At 35.4% G+C, this 25,098-nt stretch overlaps 1 protein-coding gene across 1 annotated transcript in view; it reads right to left on the bottom strand.

The window, feature by feature from the left end:
* The window catches only part of Tsen54 (tRNA splicing endonuclease subunit 54), a 274,826-nt gene that overhangs the window by 82,283 nt on the left and 167,445 nt on the right, over positions 1-25,098 (bottom strand). Inside the window, exon 6 of the mRNA XM_090397395.1 lies at positions 17,211-19,078. Coding sequence (XP_090253521.1) covers positions 17,211-19,078 — 1,868 coding nt within the window. The remainder of the gene's footprint in view (positions 1-17,210; positions 19,079-25,098) is intronic.

The following is a 25,098-nucleotide window of genomic DNA, read 5'->3' as shown; positions in this document are numbered from 1 at the left end:
AACTAAACTGCCATTTATAATTGAATCCTCAGTATTCATTCTAATTTATAACTGTTCACATTATTTATAAAACGAACGCATTTAAATTTTAATTATCAATGTTATTTAACAGTTGCCAGTTTTTAAAAACTCTTGGCAATTATTTCTGGTGAAATCATGTCCCAAACTCTCAAAATCCAGTCACACAGTAATCCTTATGATGGTCTCTTAATATTCCCTGCCAGAGTCAGGTCATCGCTGCTGGTTGCAATTCCACTGTGTGTGTAGAATTTTCGTACATAGTCTTGAATGGTTTGTTGAGCGATACATCCAAGGGCTGCAGACAAGGTATAAGACCACCAGGAATAATGGCCACACTGGTCTTCACATCCGAAAGTTGTTTTACTAATTCAGGTCCTATGTGTCTGAGGGAAACTATCCCACACGAGGAGAGCAGGGCATCGAAATAAGTTGCTGGCTGTTTGTCCCAAACTGTTCTCATCCAATCTTGAACCATTGTAGTGTCCATCCACCCTTTTTTCTTGAACTCTTACATGAATTCCAGCAAGACATTTCCCCTTTGACATTGTTTTGCTTTTGAATATTACATAAGGAGGCAACTTTCTTCCATCTGCAGTAATTGAGAGTATGATTGTGCATCTTGATTTTTCACTTCCAGATGTGCACATTATCGCACTTTTTTTCACCGTTTTCTGTTGTTGTTTGGTGCAGCATGTCAAAATCGAGGGGTGTTTGATTGGCATTAGCTATTTGTGATAACAAATAGTTATTGCTCTTCCTAATTTAAATCACATAGCGATGAAATTTCATCACATTATCCTGGAAATCTTATGGCAGATGACTGTTGAGTTGAAATGCTGATTCTTTTCAATTGAATTCCAAGATATCTGAAACTGCCATAACAAGATTCACTATCTATTTCTTAAAGTTTTAAACTTTTTTTCGTGTATGAGGTATAAACGAAACTTTTTCATTTTCTTTTCTCGTAAAGTAAAATTAGGGGTGCGAGATATACGTAAGGGCAAGTTATATTCGAGGAAATATGGCATTAAAGAGGCTATGGATGGCTGTGATCTGAGTATAGGTGGATAAATGTTTAGTTGGTAGTAGGTGACCAGTCTGTAAGTTATTTTTATAGTGTAACCCAAAGTTTAGAATTACAATTGGATTGCATTTTATCAACTTACAGGATTATTATTTTTTTCTTATTTCTGCGATTTAGTAAAGCTTTATATATTTCTGTTAAACATGTAACTTCTGGGAGATTTTGCATGTAACAGTATGCTGGCTATATCTAGCCATATACTATTAGGCTCACTGGAGGGAAGGTTGTGGAACATACCGTGTTCCACATGGGTGCTTTGAAAAGTTCTGGCCATGACTCAATACACTGATGGCTGCTTTGAGGGCAGCAGAGAGAATATACACTACACTCAATTGCAGACAACAAAGACTCACCTACCTACAAAATAGCAATACATTTAGCCAAAAGTACTCACTTATATGACTGGCAACACCTCTTCACATATAATAAACTCAGCCCACTTTTAGTCCAATATGAGGGCTGTTCGATACGTCCGTGCAAAGTCTAAGCGATGGTGCCACCAGTATGTATCGAGGTTATTTTCAGTTGCTGGCAACTGTTGGAGGATCACACGCTAAGTTTCAGCCAGACAGATCTATTACTCTGTGTTTGACATTCATTTGAATCGATCAAGTACCGTGATTTGTGAAAAATGGATGAGAAAGAATTTTGTGTAGTGATTAAACATTACTTTTTGAAAGGCAAAACGGCTCAGGAAACCAAAGCTAAGCTTGATAAACATTATGGTGAGTCTGCACCTTTGATTAGAATTGTTTATAAGTGGTTTAGTAACTTTCAAAGTGGCCACATGAGCACAAGTGATGCTGAACGTTCTGGATGCCCTGTTGAGGTCACTACTCCAGAAATTATTGAAAAAATCCATGATATGGTGATGGATGATAGAAGAATGAAGGTGCGTGAAATTGCTAAGGTTATGGGCATCTCAAATGACCGCATACATAATATTTTACATGAACATTTACATATGAGAAAACTATCTGCAAGATGGGTGCTGCATTTGCTCACACTGGATCAAAAGCGTCAACGTGTGAACTGTTGCAAGGACAGCTTGAAGCTGTTTCAACGGAATCCAGAGGAATTTTTGCATCGTTTCGTAATAGTGGACGAAACATGGAATCATTACTATCAGTCTGAGACTAAGGAACAATCAAAACAATGGGCTTCAAGCAGGGAATCTGTACCAAAAAAAGCGAAAGCTGTTCCTTCAGCAGGAAAGGTTATGGCCACTGTCTTCAGGGATGCTCGTGGCATAATCTTCATAGACTTCTCGGAAAAGGGCAAAACAATTACCGGAATGTATTATGCATCTTTGCTGGATCGTTTAAATAATGAAATAAAGGAAAAACGACCACACTTAGCGAAAAAGAAGATTCTTTTTCACCATAACAATGCACCCGCTCACTCTTCTGCAATTGTGACAGCAAAATTGTTTGATTTACGCTACGAAGTCCTTTCGCACCCCTCCCTACTCTCCAGATTTGGCTCCCTTGGACTACTACCTGTTTCCAAAGATGAAAAAATGGCTGGCAGGAAAGAGATTTTCATCTAACAATGAGGTGATTGCCGAAACAACTGCCTATTTTGAAGAGCTGGACAAATCATCCTATATGGACGGGATCAAAAAACTCTAGCATCATTGGGCTAAGTGTATATACCTCAAAGGAGACTATGTTGAAAAATAAAAAAACGTTTGTCCCAAAAAATTGTTTTCTTCATTTTTGCATGGCTTATCGAACAACCCTCGTATACAAGAGTTCACCCTCCTCAACAATAAATTAATGATCAGTTTCAATGTCTCCATCACAAATTTCCCATTTAAAGACACCTCTCCTCTAATTTAAGAAGAATGTCCCTTCAATATCTCAGACTTGTTTCAGTTCAACATGAACTCTGGCTATTTCAATTGATAAGGAAAATTTTACAAACAAATAGAGGGTAGAGCCATGGGCTCTCCTCTTTCTCTCCCCACCCTTCACTAGAAAACATTTTCATGGAGACATTCAAATAGAATACCTTAATCTGACCCAACCCTAAATACTTTCCTCTGCCATATGAATAGCCAACATCCAAGTATCCAATTCGTAACAGAAACAGAAAGTAACAACAGTCCATCCTTCCTAGACACCCTAGTTATAAGACAACCAGATGGATCATCGGCTTTCACCATCTACAGAAAATCCTCGCAGGAAAATACATCTATATCACTCTCCTCCCAACAATAGAGCACTATAAACAACCTAATCCATAGAGCAAAACTGATTTGCTCTGATAACACTGCACTCTCCAGAGAACTCAATACCAACCCTGCCCCCCACTACCAGATGGGAAAAAGCCAACTTACTCCGCTAACACAAATTTAAATTTGAGGGATTATTACTTAAATCTGCTTCTTCCCTCAAAAACTATCCATATATGGTTGCATCGAACTGCCTGTCAAATGGGAAACTCTAATTTGCAAACAATCATCCCAACAGCTAAAAACACCCAACCAAAGTAAAAGGTGATTTAGTTTTAGTAGTATGGGCTTCCCTGTTTTTTTCCCCATTATTATTAACTTTTACTGGCATGTGCCTCTGCCGATTGAAAATGAAGAGAATAAAAAAGAAGAATACCTGTTTAATCAAAGTAATCTCCAGCAGCATCAATGCATTGTTGCCAACGTGTGCCAAGGTCATTTATACCACATTTGTAAAAATCAGTCTCTCTGGAAGTGATGAAGTCCTCCACTGCCCGATAAATTGATGCGTCGTTGGCAAAGCATTTCTTGGACAAAAAATGGCTCAAGTGCCAGAAAAAATTATAATATGCTGGGGAAATGTCAGGAGAGTATGGAGGATGAGGCAATTTTGTATTCCAAATTGTTGATTTGCTGTATGGTTGACACTGTCGTATGTGGTTGGGCATTATCCTGAAGCAATAGGATTCCATGTCTATTCACAAGTGCTGGTTGCTTAAGGCACAATTTGTCATGCATTTGCTGCATATTTGTACAATATCAGCTTGCATTTATCATTTCACCTTGTGGAAGGAGTAGTGAATAACACCAGCAGAAGACCACCATACAGTAAACATCTTCATTGGATGCAGAGGTGCCTTTGGAGTCCTTCCTGGAGGACTTTCACTCCCAACCACTGCGACGAATGTGTACGATTGTCGTAGAATATCCACTTCTCATCCACAGTCACAATTCATTGCAGGAACCTTTCTTCTTTACTTCTTAAGAGAGAAGAGCACACTTCTAAATGGCGTGCTTTGTTTTCATCAGTGAGTTCGTGAGGCACCCACTTGTCAAGCTTCCTTACTTTTCCTATTATTGCCAAGTGCTGTGAATCAGTTGAGAAGTGTACATTTAGTGACTGGGCGATCTCTCGTACAGTTTGTCGTGGATCTGATTCGATTAAATCCTTTAATTCATTCGAATCAATGGAGGAAGGACGATGGCCACAGGGTTCATTTTGTAGCTTCAAATCTCCTGAGCAAAATTTTGCAAACCGATGGCAAGTGGATCTCTCATTAGTTGTTCCTCCACCGAATGCTTTATTGATGTTTTTTACTGCAGCCGCTACAGAATTTCCCAATTTGAACTCGTAAAAGTATAGCAACCTTAATAGACTGTGTTCCATGATTGACTTGATGTCAGTAGTATTCGATGTTTAATGCTCGCTGAACGAAACAAATACTACAATTGCATCACTCACGTGTGATGCTGTCGCATGACATAAAAAATTTGCATATACCTCAGTGCTTGCTTTCTTCAGCAACCAGTAGAAACCCGATAGTTATTCAACGGCCATTTCATTTGCAACAACCCAATATTTAGCCTACATTGTCAATTTCATGAAACAACATCATGTATAAATTAAAACCGAATTGAACATGTATACTGCTAATTTAGTTTTGACTAATTTCTCTCTTATTCCAGAGAAATTTATGCAACTACATCCCCACCATATCAGTCTTGCTTATTCTTTTGTCTATTGACATATTTATATTTATCATCTTCACTAAAAAATGTGCCTAAATAGCTGAAATATTTTAGTTGTTCTATAGGTTTTTTCAACATTAAAAATGCCACTGAAGTTTACCATGTTCCTGCCTATTTTCATAATTTTGCTTTTTTTATTGCTAATGTTCCTGTCAAATTTGTTATAGCTGTTATTCAATTTATTTAAATTATACTGGAGACATCTACGGAATTTATTTAGGAGTATAATGCCATCCCAATTCTGATATCAGGTTTAATACCACTTTCCTTCATAATATGACAGATGAACAGTGGAGATAGTGTGTACCCATGTCTCACACCTGATTTTACATCAAACAATCATCCTGTACTTCCTTTAATGTTTGACGACATATTGCTCTGTATAATGTTCCACTTACCCATATACTTGTAGCATTTTGAAAAGCTTTTATCTTGGCACCTTGTCATATGCTTTTCCTCACATCTACACAACTTAGGTTTAGATCTTGTGGGAATGTCATGTGAATATAAATTCCCACAATTTCTCAACAAACTGCTGTAAAGTTAAAATATGATCATGACAGCCCTATTTGGCCTGAACGCAGATTGTTCTTCTCAAAGTTTCTCTTAGCCACTTCTCAAATATGTTTGCATAAATTTTGCCTAGAAAATTTAACAGGGAAATTCCTCTGTAATTGTCACATTCAGCCCTTTTTATAGATGGGAATTATGCAAGCTCTACTAAAATATTCTGAATCTGACCTTCTGATCAGTGCTTTGAATTAAACAGTGTAACCAGTGTAAAACTTTTATATCTTCAAACTTGCAATTATTCTAGTTGAATAGGGATTGAAAACTTCCACCATTTTGGATGAATGGGATCCAAAAAGTTGCAACCATTCTGATTGAATATTTGTTAGTTTTTTTAATGTGTGGAGTGAGTTTAAAAGAATGGATTTATATATGAGGAATGGTCTCCATTTGAGTATATTTGTTATCTAGAGAAATGATGTACTAGTCTGAGACCAAATACAGAGAGTCAGGGAAACTAAATCATGGTGGGAGGGATGGTAAGAATCTATGCATAAGAGTAACTAAATTATGCAACTGTATTAATGATATGAATATGTTTAATCATGGAAATGATGACTGAGTACTCATCCCTGGTTTCGACTTATACAAACACTTTTGCATATACTTTATAAGTGCAGCATCAGATATGAACTGGGATCTGAAAGCCGTCCAACTAGGTCATGCAAACTAGAGTTGAGTATACAAAAAAGCATGAGCATAACTCATGCCTGTAGACAAATGCAGGAATATAAGTAACAAAGGGGTTGAGTTTGTTGCCTTAGTGAATGAGTTGTCTCAAATTATTGGCATCAGTGAGAACTGGCTCTAAGAAGCAGATATACTAACTTGCATCAAAGTACAGTATTTTTAGGAATAGGAGACAGGAAAGAAAGATTTGCAATACTAATGATATCATTGATTTGAGTCCAGCGTAGGTAAAAAGCTATAAGTGCAGTATTAGTGACAATTTTTCATGTAGCAAGTAAGTTTGCAGCCACATGGTGGGATATTGTAATAGACCTAAGAAATCAGCTGCTTGGGTGACTTTAATCATCTGAACACTGAATGGGTAGTGGCAAATCTCATGAGAAGAATGAAACCAAATTTACTGAGCTGTTGCAAGACAACTCCCTGAAGGTGAATGTGACAGATGGCACTCAAGGTCAAAGATTATCAGAACTGTAACATTAAAGGGGGTGTCAGTTAAAGGCCAGTCTCTAGTTGGTGACAGTGATCATGCTGTACTGACCTGGGAACTGACTAAGTATATGAATATTCCATTCATAAAAGATGCAAAAAATTATGGCCAATTAAGAAGAAACTAAGTTCTGCACCATGGTATCAGTAGGTAGATAGGAAGGATACAGGCAGTAAACTAGAAGTATTAAAAAAGGCATCAATGATGCAATATTGGAATCTCTCTCTAGACCTTGAAGAATAAACAGAACACATTTTTAGCATCTGAGGAAATGAAATGGACAAGCTTATTAAGCAAAAGATTCTTGAGAAGAATATGTGGAAAGAATACTGTGCACATAAGAATGATGTCAGTTATGAAAATTATAAGACACAAGCCAGAAAAGTTACAACTATTGTACAGAAAGATAAGTGTGATTACGAAAAGAAATTTGCCCTGAAAGCTAAAGACAACACAAAGGAATTCTATCGTTATGTTTCAAATAAAAGAATGAACAAATGTGAAAGAAAAATTCTCCTAAATGTAGAAGATATGCAGATGGAAGATGCAGAAGAGATTGTTCAACTAATGAGTGTGTGCCTATTTTGGTAAAAGCTATCAATCCGGTGTATGTAACAGAGAGATTAATGTTACTTTACAATGGATGAAGAAACTAAGGAGTATGTGGAGGAGGTGCTAGACCTGTTGTGGAAACTGAAGAGGGATTCAGGAGATGATGGGCACAGATGCTAAAAATGTGTTCTTCCAAACTGGCTGTGACTTGGTTGTATAATTTCAGTCTCAGCACTGGGAAGATCCCACAGGAATGGAAAGAATGTATGATAATTCCATTGCATAAGGGTGGTGTATAGACTGATGATTTTAACTATAGACCTATCAATATTTCTGGAGTGGTGGTGAAGATTTTTTTTATTTCCCAATATTAATATTTACTAATTGGTAAAAATTATGTTAATCAAAACCCTTGATTTGCTAAAGTCACATTTCCCCCCAGATTTATCTGAATTATTTAAATTTACAATGAACTCCTCATTTACCCAATTTCTACATAGGACAATTAGAAAACCTAGCTATGAATATAGCCACTCTCAAACCAGTGGTTTAGCTGCGCTATGTTGATGTTGCTATTTGGCCACATGCATGGTCCAGACACATTAGATACATTTTTGCATTTAAATAGATAGCCAACACCTAAAATCTACTTCACAATGGAACAGGAAGCTAATGACTGTCTGCCCTTCCTAGATACTCTAACACACAGCTTCCTGATGGTTCATTATCATTTTTGTTTATAGAAATCCCACATAAACAGGAAGATATTTGCACGAACATTCACATCATCATCCAGCTCAACAGTAAGATATCCTAAAAACACTAACTCTGCGAGTTAGTGTTTTTAGGATATCTGTTCTATTGTTTTAGTTGCTATCTGTTCCAATAATAATGCTCTTACCGCTGAACTCACTCATTTGCATCACACTTTCTTAGCCAATGGCTATAATCCCCATAAAATAGAAAAATACTAAATGTTGGCCAGAAATTCTCTACATTGCCTATTACACAAAACTATTACCATCGCATACATTCAAAGCACATCTGAAAATATATCTAGAGTGCTTAATATCAGCTACACACCATATTTAAAGGATACGTCAAATTAGCAACTTTCATCCATTTACCTAAGGACAAACTTTCTTCTTTATTATATGAAGTGTCCCATTCTTGTGACCTGGCTTACTATAGAAAAACAGGAAGAACTGTTGACATCCACCTTGAAGAACATCAGAAGTATGCTTGGCACTATCGTTACAAGTTGGGCCTATCAGACCATGCATTAAATACCCCTTCACACAGGATCAAATGGAAGAAAGCAAAAGTGCTACATAAAAATGATTGTAAGTCAGTGAAATTTTTTTGCAATCAGCAGAAGCTTTAAAACATACTCTAAAGCTCAATTAGCATGGCTATATCAATTTATCAAAAATCTGGGAGACAGTCATTTTAACATCTAATTAATGCTTGTTTTCTCTCATTTATCCAACAATAGATGGCACCAATTAGCACTTGGGTTGCTTGTGTTGTCTGTTACAAATGGAAAAGTAGCTGCAGAACATGATATCTGAAAAGAGGTACAATTTTTTTTTTTTTTTCCAATGGTCACATTGCATAAATCAGAAAGTTGAATCCCTATTGAGATTTCAAGATAAGATTGGTGCAAATATACTGGAGAAGATGCCAACAAAAACTGTAGAAGAGAAATTCATAAAAACAAAGTAGAATCGGAATAAATAAGGTTGTCACGATCAGATTCTCATGATAATTTGATGTAAATTCTGGCAAAAGCATGGGTATACATACTATCTGCAATGCTATTCATCATATAGGAAAGTGTTATCAGACCCAATGTCAACATTTAGAACTTTACTTAATGCAAATGATGTCATACTCCTAAATGAATCCTATACAAAATAATTTGGAAAAGAAATTATATTATTGTTTAATCTTTTACTCAAATAAAGTAAAGCATTTCACTTGCAAACTTGCAATTCTCCTACTACAGAACAAATTTCCGCCCGACATTACGGCCCCTCTTTGCCCACGTACTACAGTCCGGTTACTTCGTGTGGCAAAACAAATTTTACCTACAAAAAGAAGGTACAGCCATGGGCTCACCACTACCCCCCCCACACACACACAATCGCTAACTTCTACATGGAAACTTTTGAGCAAAGGGCTCATGATTCTGCCATGCTAAGACCAACAACAGTCTGGCTTAGATACGTTGACGACGTGTTCGCTATCTGGCTGCACGGGTGACAAAAGCTAAACACATTCCTTAGCCACCTGAACAAACAACACAAACGCATACAATTTACCATCGAAATCGAAAATCAAAACTCGCTCCCATTCCTAGACATACTAGTCACACGTCTTCCTTCAGGCAATCTATCCTTCACAGTCTACCAAAAACCGACACACACACTGGCCAATACATACATGCTAATTCATACCACCACCCATCACAAAAATATGGAGTCATTAACACGCTTAAAAACAGAGCTACAACAATTTGCTCTAACCAATAAGCCCCGAAACAAGAACTAAAAATCATCAGCGACACATTCATAAATAATGGCTATAACAAAAATACTATTAATAAAATACTCCATAAAACAACAACAAAAACGAATCTAGATTACAGTAGAACCATAGCCATCCCATACATTAAAGGGTTATCAGAAAAAATCAACAGAATCCTACAACATTATAACCTCAATGCCACCTTTAAACCACCCACTAAACTTAAAACCATATTCAGCTCCTCTAAGGATCCTCTTCTCCCATTGACACATCCTGGAGTCTATTGCATCCGTTGCACCTGTAACTTACAGTACATTGGTGAAACAGGACGGACAATCCCTATACGTAAGAAAGAACACATAAGACACATTAAATATAACCATTATGGTGAAGCAGGCCTCTTAGATCACACGCACAACACCTTACACCAAATCAACTGGAAAAGCACCCGCTCTTTACACCATACAAAAACCTGGTATGAAAGGAAATTTAAGGAAGCCTGCGAAATCCTGATGAACCACCCAAATGCCAACAACAAAGATGGCATGAAAATTCCAAGGATCTGGATGGCACACATTCAGCCTACCTAATATATAAGATCCAGCATAAGTCAGAACTCTAGTCAATCTTCAGCTAGTATTAGAAACCATTCCATACCAACTGGCTGAAATGTACATGTATAATTATGATGTTAATATATGTATATAGATATATACATAGACTTGTTGTTGCACCTAATGTATTTCTACAACCAACAGATAACACTAATAATAGGACTCGAGCGTTAATGTATAATTTTTTTTTTCACCAGAGGTCAGGTCAACAATTGTTGTAGCGGTTGGTCAGTAACTTTAACAAACCAGTTTGATTGTAGTGTATCTTGTTTTCTGTGTATAGTGTGTATGCTCCAGAAGATGACATTGACATAAAGGTCGAATGTAGATTTTAGTTATATTAAACTAAAGTTTTTATTCAAACACGGCAGTTGTCTCCATAATTTTCAAAAATGTATTTGGATCACCGTGTAATCTTAAAAGAATGGAAACATATTAGTATGTGGATGAAAATTGTTGATAAGAAGCTAAGAATAATGTAAACTTAATCACATCATCTTCATCATGCCTATCAGGGATTTAGGCCTAGAGTGGCCTGTTCCAGCCTTAGAAGTCACCGTCCAATCTCTTAAGAGGACGTCCTGGTTTTCTTTTTCCTAATGGTTTTTAATTTAAGCTTGTTTTGGTAATATTTCTGTTTTCATTATTTCAACATGTTCCATCCATTTGTGTTTATATTTTTTTAAAATTTTTTCTATTAAATTAATTTTGATAATTTGATAACTTAATTAACTGAAAAATTAACTTAATTACATAGTACTATCATATACTCCAGTATGTCAACAATTTGATTTTACCCCAAGTAGATGGTGTTCTTGGGAGTAAAATCAGGAATTGCTGATGATGTTCATTTATTCTGCTTCTAGATTTCTAACCTAAGACATGGACTACATTCAGAATAAATAATACTTGATAAGAAATTATATTCTTCTTTTGTCCCTTTTTAACAAAGTGTGAATAACTAGGCTGGTTATATAAGAAAGTGGCATCAGATTCAATGTTCAACATTTAGCACTTTGCTTATGGGGGGGGAGGGGGTGTCAAAGTAACTGACTTCTTCCCATGTTATTGCAAACGACGGATAGAGCAACATTATGTTGCTATATACATCCCATAATGCACAACACATGCTCTTTCAGTGTGTGTGAGAGAGAGAGAGAGAGCTGAAAGGAGAGAGGAAAAAAAAAAAAGGAAGAAAATTCTTATCTTCTGAACTGCTCAATTAAATGTTGTACTCTTAAAGGAGTGATTATCTTCACACCCACTTCAGAAAATGAAAGAAAAAGATGTTTTTCCATCAAACTTGCTTGCTAGAACAAGATTTTGAAGCAGAATGGTCACATGAGATCTTCAGCTTCTCTTACTGTGATCTAGGGCAGTGTTTCCCAAACTTATGGATGAAAAGGCCCCCCTTGGAAAAATTAAAATATTTCACGGCCCCCATCGGGAAAAAAAATCGTAATACAGACATATATTATTATAATATTTATTGTGTTTATATTCAATACAAAACATATGCAGCGAATACTGCGAAAATCAAATGCAAATATTACATTTTTAGCATCTTACATACACATTTTACATGGCACACTTAGTCTTAAAACATTTTAAATTTGTTTTCATTATTTCATGGCCCCCTCAACAAAAGTAACAGCCCCCAAGGGGGCAATGGCCCACAGTTTGGGAAGCGCTGATCTAGGGAATCTGAAAGGTACGGCAGACTGAATAAACGAGTAGTAGGAGAGAAAAATGAAAACAGAGGAAAGTGATGACATACATGCTGAAAAAGAGATTTCCATATAGTCAAGTGAAACTGTAGAACTTTTAGCTGAAGATCACTGTCAGATTTCCTTAGAAAGATAAAGAGAATAACACTGAATATTGATTCCATATCTGTTTACAATAAATATTTTTCTTTTTTTTTATACTTGAGTTTCATTCTTTGGAATTCACAAGATGTCAATTTTGAAGTCAACATACTACCACAGGTATGATCTAAAATATTCAAACAAACCAATAATATAAAATTACAAAAATATACTTATTTTCTATGACTGTATATTAACAGAAAAGGCTGAATAAAGAGAAAACAGGAGGCTAATGCATGCATTTATGGGTTATTACACAGGTGTGTTTTAAGGTCATCAGTAGGAAACTAGAACCTGTGAAGATCTTGAAGGCTGACTCAATGGCAGACATATATTGTATATCTATATCACAAACATACCCAAATGGCATATATCATTTGTATAATAATACTGTACACTGGATTATCAGAAAGGATATCGGAAAAATATTCAACTAGCCTTGATACCAATAAGTCTACTAGTCCTAATGATATTCTTCCAGATATACTAAAATCTTGTGCTCCAGAACTCACACCCATTGTGTATTGTCTCTTCAAGATGACATGTTCTTCTGGCATCTATTCAAATGCTTGAAAACAAGCTTTCAGTCAGCCTGTTCCCAAAAAAGATAAAAAGTCAACCATGAAACTACTGCTCTTACCTCAATACTCTCAAAAATAATAGACAAGGTGATCAACTGACAACTGCTTCACTACATAGAAGATCACCAATATGGATTCCACCATTCTCGTTCCACAGCAGATCTCCTAGCCAACCTCACTCACATTTCGATGCAGGATGTGGAAAAGTTCAAAGACTCTTAAGTGGTTGCTGTTGATATTTCCAATACATCTGATTAGATCTGGCATCATGACCTCCTTACCAAGTTACTATCGTATAGTATTACTCCTTCCTTTGTGAATGCACTGGCAACTTCCTTGCCAGTTGTTCGTTGTGGGGTCATGGTGGATGGTTTCCTTTCATCAGATTTTTCAATTACTGCTGGTGAACTCCATCGTTTAGTGCTGTCATCTATGCTCTTCCTCCTATACAACAATGACCTTCTCTCCCTGACATCTAATCCTTTTCAAAGCTTTGCTGATGACAGTGCTCACCAATATTCTTTTTCATTTTTAAAATATTGTGGTGTTCAGGTTATTTATGCTTCAAGATCTTCTTTAACCAATGCCTTAAACACTAATCTACATGCCATTCTCAAGTGCAGTGGGAGCAACCTGGTGAATTTTGATGCCACCAAAATACAATCCTGTATCTTTTCCAGAAAGCAAGACCACACCCCCCTATCTCTCTCTCTCTCTTGACAACCAGAACCAATTTTTGATTTTTGGGTTAACTCTCAAATTTAATCTATCCTGGCATAAGTACATCAGGTCCTTTGTGAATGAACTGCCAGTTGTTTATTGTGGGATCATGGTGGATAGTTTCCTTATATCAGAATTTTCAATTAATGCTAGTACTGCAGGGCTTAGTGGCATCTACACTTTTCCTCCTTTAATCAATGACCTTCTCTCCCTGAACATCAATTCTATTCACAGCTTTGCTGATGTAGTGCTCAGGTAATTTATGCTTCAATATCTTTAACCAATGTCTTAAACACTGATCTACTTACCATTCTAGTCTGGTAAGGACAACCTGGTGAATTTTAATGCCACAAAAATACAATCCTGTCTTATTTCTAGATAGAAAGACCATGCCCCCCCCTCCCTCCCTCTCTCTCCCCCCTCAGTTTTGACAATGTTCTTCTTGCCAAACTGGGACCAATTTTTGATTTTTAGATTAACTCTAATATCTAATCTATTCTGGAATAAGTACATCAGGTTCATAGCATCTTCAGCCACCAAAAACCTTGGTATTGTTTTTGGTCCCAAACAGTACTTCTCTACTGCTCAACTCCTGACACTTTATAAAGCTTAAATGTGACCAGCCTTAGAATACTGTTTCCATATCTAAGGTAGTACATGGACTTCTCTCAGAATGTTTGATTGTATACAAAAGCAAGCAATTCACTTAAGTATTGATCCCTCCCACATTGACTCCAAGTCATATTCCTATAACTACAGAATTACATGTATGCCGCAGTTAATAACTTTTTTTTTTTATTATGTAAATATTGTGTCTTAAGTACAATTACTGAACAACAATATCCATCTTATCAAACCTCACAAATCTGGCCTTGCACAACATGGTATCAAAATCACTAACCATAGGTTCCAATGGCAAAATCCTAAGCTGCTATAAAAAAAAGTGCTGAAGCCCTACTTCATAGACCTAATCTTAATTATAACGACTGCTTCACTATTCCAAAAAGTTGGAAAACTGTTATCCTCACTTGTATTAAATAAATTTATCTGTTATATTTTAATTTAATTAGTTTTAATTACAGCCCATTAGGTTTAATACATGAACACATGAATGTATACATGCAGGGATTCCAATTTAAGCATGCATGCTACTGTTTTTTGAATTCAATTCCTATTGTTGTTTGATAATTTTACTGATGATATCTTATGATACATGAGATGAAATATTTATATAATAAAAAAAAGTTATTAACTGTGGCATACATGTGATTCTATAGTTATGGATACTCCACAGGTTTGACTATATAAGGAAAAAAAAAAAAATTCCTATAGGCACTCTCTTTGTGCATTGTATATCTTCTATGTTTTCATGGCTGCTGTTTCACTGAACTAACCACTATCATCTACTCATATCCACTGGCTTCTGCCAGTCAACATCAATACACAGTTCATCTCCAAACTCATTGAACCAACTTCTCATCTTCTGCCTTGATTTCCTACACCCCTGCTCTTTGGAACAAGTCTTAATTATAAAGACTGCCTCACTATTCCAAAAAGTTGGAAAACTGTTATCCTCACTTGTATTAAATAAATTTATCTGTTATATTTTAATTTAATTAGTTTTAATTACAGCCCATTAGGTTTAATATATGAACACATGAAAACCCCCACTACTGTTTTCCACAATGATTACAACTTTCAAACAACACAACAATAATTAATATTTCCTTTCTTACTTATAATCACCTGCTCACACATAGTACTGTTGTGTCATAGGGTGTTGAGATCTTGTGAGGCTTATATATATATATATATATATATATATATATATATATATATATATATATAAAACTTTTGTTGTGAAAATATTTCACACGCAAACTTTCATGAAATATAATCACACAAGAATGTAACTATTTTTGAAGTACAATTTACTTTCCTATGGAATGTGTGTTTGGTGGTAGTAGAATGTAGGGTTAAGGTGGGTCTGCTGTAATTAAAGTTCTGCAATTGTAGATGTAAGTATCACTTTCTTTACTATTTTAAGTAAATATTGTGTCACGTTTCTTTAACTGTAGGAAAATATAGGGGAGCCGATCTTTTCCTACCAATCATACATGATTCATCATGTATGATCCCAAATGAAATCTAGATTGTCTATATACTCCATAACTCAATTGTGCCATTTGTTGCTAAAACATATGCAATGCAGCATAACACAGGGGCAAATTATGAATGAGAACTTACTTTGAAGCAGAACAGCCCATTTTCATGTACTTAACATAGATTATTCAGCTGTGTGCATGTCTGTGAAATGTTTCTATACACTTATAACTAGGTATGACACTATGACGAGTCACTCACTCACTCACTCTCTCACACACACACACACACACACACACACACACACACACACACACACACACACACACACACACACACACACAAATTTCTGGATCTTGTACCAATGACATTATCATCATTAAATTCCTGATATGAACCTCAAGGGGTGTACAGGATATGATAGTACTACATGAAAAACTTACACCATTACTAGCTTCCTATCTACAATTTTCTTCCAAATCAATGTGTTTCAGGATTTGTTCCAATAGCTGACTTTTCAATGTTTGCCCTGGCAAAAACAATGGGGGCCTTGTTTAACTGGGCTCCATCCCAGTCAGCATGAAATTCTGTCATGTTGTACACAATTTTATATTTTAGTTTAAGCCAATAAGAATACAATTTAGTTGGCTAAATCCCAAATTGCCAGCCCATCCTCGTTCGTTCAGTATCCAGGTAGATACCTAACAGGGTACACCACGAGAAGGTGAGGATTGGACATTAGGTAAGAAGTCCTGGTCAGTTCTCTGCATTCCTTTAAAGGCTATGTGGAGGTCTCCTCTCAGTTATACAGCTTTGACCCCTTAAGCACCCCTGACCAATGACATTATGTCAGTTTAAAAGGCTGGAAATACTGTAATATGCTCACACAATCTTCTACTGGCAATAGCAGTGCAACAGTAATGTTCCTGAAAGAACATACCCCAAAAGTCAGGCCGGATGGCTAACAATTAGTGGTAGGTTTTTAATGGGAATAAAGCAGATAGTAGAAATTCTTATTTACTCGATGGTAAGGATAATTTCAGAGATATCACCGCATTTTAGTAGACATGGTGATAATGTTATTACCATGGAATCAGATTTCATGTGGAATTAAGGCTGAAGATTAAAGTTATTATTCTGGGTACACTAAACATGTACACACACAGATTTCTGGCATATTACTTTTCTTCAAGGCAAATCTAGTAGTAAGCTAATAAAAATGAAATTTTTTTTAGCTTACTACTGAAATTTACATAAATGAAAAGTTTTCAAGTATTTTCTCCTAAAAGTGAAAGTGAGAGAAAATCATCTGCAATCTTCAAAAGAAGATATTCATAATAAATATTAAACTATGGCAAAAACTAAAATATTTTAGATAAAAAATAATCAAATGTTATTCTTACCACAAGAAATACTACAAGCAGGCTTTATAAGTGGATGGCAATTTCCCTCCCACAGGATACCTCCAGGTCCATTTTTTAAAGCTTCTAATGTTGTTTGCTTTTGTAGTTCAGTTTTGAAGTGTTTCCAGTTATTGGCTATAATTTTAAGTTTAGGAATTGTTGACTGATATTCTGATATATTTTCACTATGCTGTCTTTTTTTATTTCGCCGTTTCCTATCTCTCCAGTTTCTGTTCTTTTGTGATGACAACCACCTGTCAGTGTGATTCATGTTACTTAACTGATGAGATATATATCTAGTTTTATCATTATACCTGTCAGATAATGTACAATTGGATATACAGTGTTCCTGTCTGTGCACATCATTTATGTGTTCTGCTGAGTGACTTGAAATATTCAACTCCTGTGGCTCACCAAATTCTTGTTTATTACAGTTATCATTTTCAATATTAGTTTCTTCATGTAAGTCTGACCTATACATTCTATTTATAGAAGATTCTTTAACATGGTGTTTGTAATGTTGAATATATTCATTCGATGCATAAGCTAATGTTTCTTGATTTAAATTTGGAACTTGTGTTGAAATATCTTCAGATGTCTGATCACAGAGGGAACCAAGCATATCTGAGTTTATATTATGTTGGTTATCATGAACAACAGGACTGCAGTTCACAAAGTCACTTTTTTTGGAAAGCAAATTCATTTCTGATGTGTAGTAGTTAGTATTAGGCCATTGACTACTGGCAGAATCAATTTGCAAATAATGTCCAGAAGATTTGTTAGAATATACATCACTGGTGGACACTGTTCCATAGTCATGATGGTAATCTTTGTAACACTGTTTATTCAAATCAGATGAAGGAACAGATTTGCTGGAATAAACGACACTGGTAGAAGCTATTCCATTATCACGGTAATTTTTATAACACTGATCATTCACATCAGCTGTAGGAAGAGATCGGTGGCTAGAATATACACCAAAAGCAGAAGCTGTTCCATATTCACAATGGTAATCCCTGTAACACTGATCATTTAAATCAACTGTAGAAAGAGAAGATCTGTTCTGTGAATCATAGAAATGTGTACTCTGATTGTGATTTTTTGTAAGTTTTTTGTAGTTTCTACATACATCACGATCTGATACATTTTTATTTCTCTGATTACCAAACTGTCTTCTACGCTTCCAATTACATCTTGCAACTTTTCCACTTTTATCAAAACGTTCTGTATCATTACAATCAGAAGTTAACTTTTTCATGTCCATAATGTATATTCTTTTGCGAAGTAAGACATTGTCTGGGAGAAGATGAGCTGGTGGTCTTTTTAATTCAATTAATCTCTTACCTACAATATCTGGAAAATCAAATACACCTTGACTGACTGAAAACATTGAAGCTGACTCGAGTACATCTCCATTGCTTTCAGTCTGATTCTTCATAGCAGTTTCAGTGTCACAGTCAATAATATCACCATCATCATCATCATCAGAGTCAACATTAATAACTTCAACAATCTTTGTTACATTTTTTTTTTCCTTATGCTCTACAGGTGGATCTAATGTTATATCTATAACAACTACCTGATGTGTATTTTCAGTTTCACAGCTTGTTGTAGACATTTTATTATCTTTGTTTTGCTCATTTTCAACTATTAATCTTTCATTATTTATGCTTGATTTTGCTTCAAAAGTTTTCTTACTTTCTTTACACTGATCATTAACCTTTCCAATGCAGTCTCTTTTATCTCCAAAATTCCTGTCATTATCAAGCAGTTCATCACTATCTGAACTAATAAAGGAATCTGAGTTATAGTCTTCCTCTTTACACTGATCCAGTCGCAGCTTTTTCTCGTAACTTGTTGTTTTCAGTCTGTAAATAGCAAAAAAAAAAGGTGTATGCATATGTGTGTGTGTGTGTGTATATATATATATATATATATAAAGATTAATCTGAACAAGTATTCAACAATAATAACATAAAAGTCCACTCATTGGTTGGGTGGATAACATACCTATGTTCCAACCAACAAGATATGAGTTCAAATCCTGACACAGACGTGAATTGCACTGGATAGTGTTAATCCACTCGAACTTACTGGAGTCCTAAAGTGTATTTAAAAAAGTTCGATGTTTGATCTCAAGAGCAGGATTCCTGGATTATGTTAAAAAATAATAAAAAAACTTAGTTTACTTCCCGTAAAAGTTTACAACCTTTGGATGAGAGTCACATAAATAAAAATTTATGAAAAAACTTTCAATGCATATCAGTATACTGCAGTGTGCAAATGCAAATTACAAAACTGTGATCAAAGCATTTCAATCTCATAAGCAATTATTTAATTTCTACCAAATAAATACTATGCCAATGACTGCAACACTTTATTTGTGGAAAGGAATCAGACCTACTATGATTTTAGACTTCTGCATTCTCAAGTTACTGACTTGTGAATTTTTCAACTTTCAATGCATGTCTTGACATTCTGGGTAATACTATAATCACAATGATTTCTCCCCAGTTATATAATCAATTATATTTAATATATAACCATTAATTATATAACCAGTTATATAATCAATTCCAGCAAGGAGAAATAGAAATCGGTTTTAACAAGTTCATACCATGCACAGAACAAATTATATCACTGTGTACTAGCATTACTTAGATATGAACTATATGCATATTATTGGCATGTCTGAGGAAAAGAAGAAGCATGAATACAAATAGATTTGTTCAAGATAAATAAATATCCAATTTACAGAGATAGTTGGAGTAAGATTTACTGATCAGTTACAAAGTCTATTAAACATGCCAAGAAATTATATTCATGTTTTAATCCTTAATCCAAGCAAAAACCAAACAATGACTGCAGATGAAATATCTCAACTAGTCTGATTATATATAGAAGCTATTGACTTCCCATCAGTCTGCCTTAGTTTCCCATAATACAAGAACATTTTCAGAAGAGACACTACTAAGACTAGTTCAATCTTTGCTGAGGTATCATCAGTGAGAGCTAGACAAGAAAATATCAAGATTAAATAAATGCATATATCATACATTTTTTATAAGCAAGTAATAAAATGGTGTCTCACAATATTGTTAAAAACTAAAGATCATAGACAGCTGTAGAAATTATGAAACTCTATTTTATCAAGTCTGACTCTGACTGATGGGACTTCAATAAAAGCTGAAACCAGTCTGGATAGTCACACTTCTCATAATGTTTTCACGTTATGGAATACTGAGGCATATGACAAAACATTCAGCAGCCTCCATATACAAGTAGACTAGTTGTGAAGATATTTCACATATAAACTCTGTTTGCTCATGCTTGAGGAAAGGATTAAAACAATATATCCATTCTACAGTTGTGGTATTATGGTCGATGCAAAAAAGTACTATGGGTAGGGAATTACATGAACAAAAGGTTTGTCTGTAGCAAGAAATAGAGTAAAATGCCCTAAAAACATATTTCAAAATAATGGATGAGGAAAATTTTTTCTAAGAATTTTTGATAACTTCAAACATATTCCTTCTATTCTGCAACACCAAGAAAGAAAAGAATTTAGTTTTTGGAGTGTCCAAGAAATCCAAGAAAAGGCTGGCTAATCCTAAAAGATTGGCAAGGTTTATCTTTTTTGTAAATTGCCTCAGGTAAAAAAGGTGAAATAAAGAAAAATCTGCATTTTCAAACCTAGTGATGTATCAGAGGCTACTTGTATATAGAGGCTAATGACTTCATATCAATTGCCAATCTTTCCCACAATGCATATATCCCTGAAAGGTGTGTGCTTTGCATTATGGGATATTAAGGCAAGTGATGTGACATTATCAGCTTCTATATACAGTTGACTCTCGAACAACATGGGTTTGAACCGTGCAGATCCACTAATATGCAGATTTTTTTTCAATAAATATATTTGGAAACTTTTTTTGGAGATTTTGACAATTTGAAAAACCTTGCAGACAAACTATGTAGCCTAGAAATATTGAAAAAAATTAAAAAAAAGTTTCATGACTGCATAAAATATATGTAGATGCTAGTCTATTTTATCATTTACTACCATAAAATATAACATCTATTATAAAAAGTTAAAATTTATCAAAAATTATGCAACAACCACTTACAAGACCGTACATGGCACCATTAACAGTCAAGAGATATGTAAACAAACATAAAGTAACTGCATAAAATTAACTGTAGAGTAATAACTATAATAATTTCATAGCCACCTCCTGTTGCTATGCAGTGAGCTAGTGTCACAAGTAAAATATTTTATCTGCTAAAAGTGGTGTGTAAAGCTAATCATCTCCATGTGAGCAGTTCATCTCTCCAGTAAATTGAATATTACAGTAAAAAGTGATCTCTTGTGGTACTTGCATATTTCTCATCATGTTTAGTGCAATACCATAAACCTTGAATAAGACAATGGGACCTATATGAAGTGCTACTAGTGATGCAGGAAGTGGTCTCAAGAAGCAGAGAAAAGTCATGACATTACAAGAAAAAGTTGAATTGCTTGATATGTACTGTGGATTGAGGTCTCCAACTGTGGTTGGCCACTATTTCAAGATATATGAATTAAGTGTAAGGAGCCGCGTGCGTGCATACGTGCGTGCGTGTGTAAAGGAATTTCGTGAAGCCACTGCTGCAGGTATGCCAGCAGGCATGTAAACCTTGCACTCTTTGCAAAATACCTTTTTATCTTGTATTGAAAATGCAGCTTTTATGTGGGTGCAGGATTGCTATAAGAAAGGCATACCTATAGACTCTAATATGATTCAAGAAAAAGTGAAGTCATTAATGACAACTTAAAGCAAAAGGAAGGTGAAGGGTCAGCAAAGGATGATTTGGCTTTAAAAAATATCAAGATAACAGGAGAAGCAGTAGACAAGTTCCTAGATGCCATTAAGAAAATCATTGAGGAGAAAGGATATCTGCCTGAACAAGTTTTTAATGCAGATGAAAGTGCCCTATTCTGGAAAAAAAAAATGCCACAAAGGACATTTATTAGTAAGGAAGTGTGTAAAGGAATTTCGTGAAGCCACTGCTGCAGGTATGCCAGCAGGCATGTAAACCTTGCACTCTTTGCAAAATACCTTTTTATCTTGTATTGAAAATGCAGCTTTTATGTGGGTGCAGGATTGCTATAAGAAAGGCATACCTATAGACTCTAATATGATTCAAGAAAAAGTGAAGTCATTAATGACAACTTAAAGCAAAAGGAAGGTGAAGGGTCAGCAAAGGATGATTTGGCTTTAAAAAATATCAAGATAACAGGAGAAGCAGTAGACAAGTTCCTAGATGCCATTAAGAAAATCATTGAGGAGAAAGGATATCTGCCTGAACAAGTTTTTAATGCAGATGAAAGTGCCCTATTCTGGAAAAAAAAAAATGCCACAAAGGACATTTATTAGTAAGGAAGAGAAGTGAGCACCAGGATTTAAGGCAGGAAGGGATAGACTAACTCTACTGTTTTGTGTAAATGCAGCCAAGTTTATGATCAGGACTGCCCTTATCTATAAAGCTGCTAACCCTTGAAGGGAAATGATAAACACCAGCTACGAGTCTTTTGGTTGTACAAGAAGGCCTGAGCAACGAGAACCTTTTTCTGGATTGGTTCCATCGATACTTTGTCCCTGAAGTCGGGAGGTACCTTTCCAGTAAGTGGACTGTCTTTTAAAGTTCTTTTGATATTGGACAATGCCCCTAGCCACCCAGAACCCCATGAGTTCAACATTGAAGGCATCAAAGTGGTCTACTTGTCACCAAACATGTCTCTAATTCAGCTTCTAGACCAGGGAGTCATAAGGACCTTTAAGGCTCATTACATACAGTACTCTATGGAAAGGATTGTCAACATTATGGAAGAGAACCCTGATAGAGAAAACATCATGAAAGCCTGGAAGGATTACACCATTCAAGATGCCATTGTTATTATAGAAAAAGCCATGAGAGCCATGAAAGCCCAAAACAATTCCTGCTGGAGAAAACTGAGTCCAGGTGATGTGCATGACTTCACAGGATTCACGACAGAGCCAATAGGAAATCATGAAGGAGATTGAGAATATGGCAAAAAAGGTGGGGGGGGATGAAGGGTTTCAAGATATGGATCTTGGAGAAGTTCAAGAGCTAACAGACACCACACCACACCAGAGGAATTAACAGAAGATGACTTGATGGAGATGAGTGCTTCCAAAACAGTTCCAGATGATGAGAAAGAAGATGTAGAAGAAACAGTACCAGAAAACAAATTGACATTAGAAACTCTGGCAGAAGGGTTCCGATTATTCAAGACTGCTTTCGACTTCTTTTATGACATGGACCCTTCTATGATACAGATACAGACACTGAAATTAAAGCAAACAATGGAAGAAGGATTGGTACGATACAGAAACATTTTTAGAGAAATGAAGCAAGCAAAAGAGCACACTTGATGTAATGTAAAGTTATACTAAGCATGCCTGCCTCTCCTTCCACCTCTGCCACCCCCTGAGACAACAAGACCAACTCCTCTTCTTCCTCAGACCACTCAATGTGAAGATAATGAGGATGAAGACTGGTTTAGTTTTCTTACTGTTTTATAACTTTACTTTCAAAGAGTACATTACCATATGCTATGCCTTTCTTTCTTTCTTGTAAGTGGAAAAGCTGCATATCAGCCTATCATCACAGGTAAGTGGTTTCTTTTAAATATGTAACAATGTTTCCAATACCGTATTATGAATATGACTGCAATACTGTATGCCATAAAAAATTTATAACGATTCATCCATTAGTATATAGGCTAGGGTACTTAGAAGCAATCATATCGTTTACACTAGGCTAGCATAAAGCAATTATATTGCTGCTTTTTTGTTATCAATGCATGAATTGTTATACCTGTAAATAAACATGAATTTCTTTTTCATATTATCTTTCCTTTTTGATGTTTAGTGTTAGTAATACGTATTAACATCTACAGTGTTTTGTGTCCTAGAAGACAATATTGATGTAGGTGCTGACAGACAACTCATCTTACCGTATCGATAAAGATACTACAGTATTGTAAATGTATTTTCTCATTCTTATGATTTTCTTAATAACATTTTTTTTCTCAAGCTTACTATATTGTAAGAATACAGTATATAATACATACTATACAAAACATGCATTAATCGATTGTTTATGTTATTGGTAAGGCTTCTGGTCAACAGCAGGATATTAGTAGTTTTTTTGGGAGTCAGAAGTTATATGCAGATTTTCAGCTGTGCAGGGGATCGGTGCCCCTAATCCCGATGTTGTTCAACGGTCAACTGTACAAGTAGCCTAGTCATGAAGCACACTTTGTTTTCTCACTTGGATAAAGAATCAAACAAGAATATATTTTCTTGGCAAGTTTAAATTAATAAGGAAATGTTACTCTGGAGATATTTTCTATACCTTATTTTCATAAATATTAATTTTAAATAAAAGTTCTACCGATAAAACTTGAAATCAGGGTACTAGAAAAGACATGTTACTAGTCAAGTGAGCTCTCACCAGATGGGCATACATGCAAAAGATAGTGCAGCATACATGTGTAAACATTTCAAAACGTTTTCACAAAAAAAAAAAAAAAGCACACAACTTCATATGCATATTTATTTTGTCCAGATCTTCAATTTGGAAGCACTTTAGCATATCCTTGCTATACCTTTCTTCTATTCTATATTTCTTCACAATTAACAGATTACCTAAAAGAAGCCTAAATCAGTGAAGATATAGAAGAAGAATGGAGCAGCCTCTGAAGTACTTGGAGAGAAAAATAAAATATTAAAAATCTTGAACATGGATATACAAAATGTAATAAAAGATAAACAAATGGTATACGACTCACTCCTTCAAAAACATACCAAGGAAACAAGAA

This window comes from Typopeltis vanoorti, chromosome 9 (genome assembly GCF_054136105.1).
Source record: "Typopeltis vanoorti isolate ZY-2024b chromosome 9, IOZ_Tvanoo_1.0, whole genome shotgun sequence".
Taxonomy (NCBI): Eukaryota; Metazoa; Arthropoda; class Arachnida; order Uropygi; family Thelyphonidae; genus Typopeltis; species Typopeltis vanoorti.
This window is presented reverse-complemented; position numbering and strand designations above follow the sequence as displayed.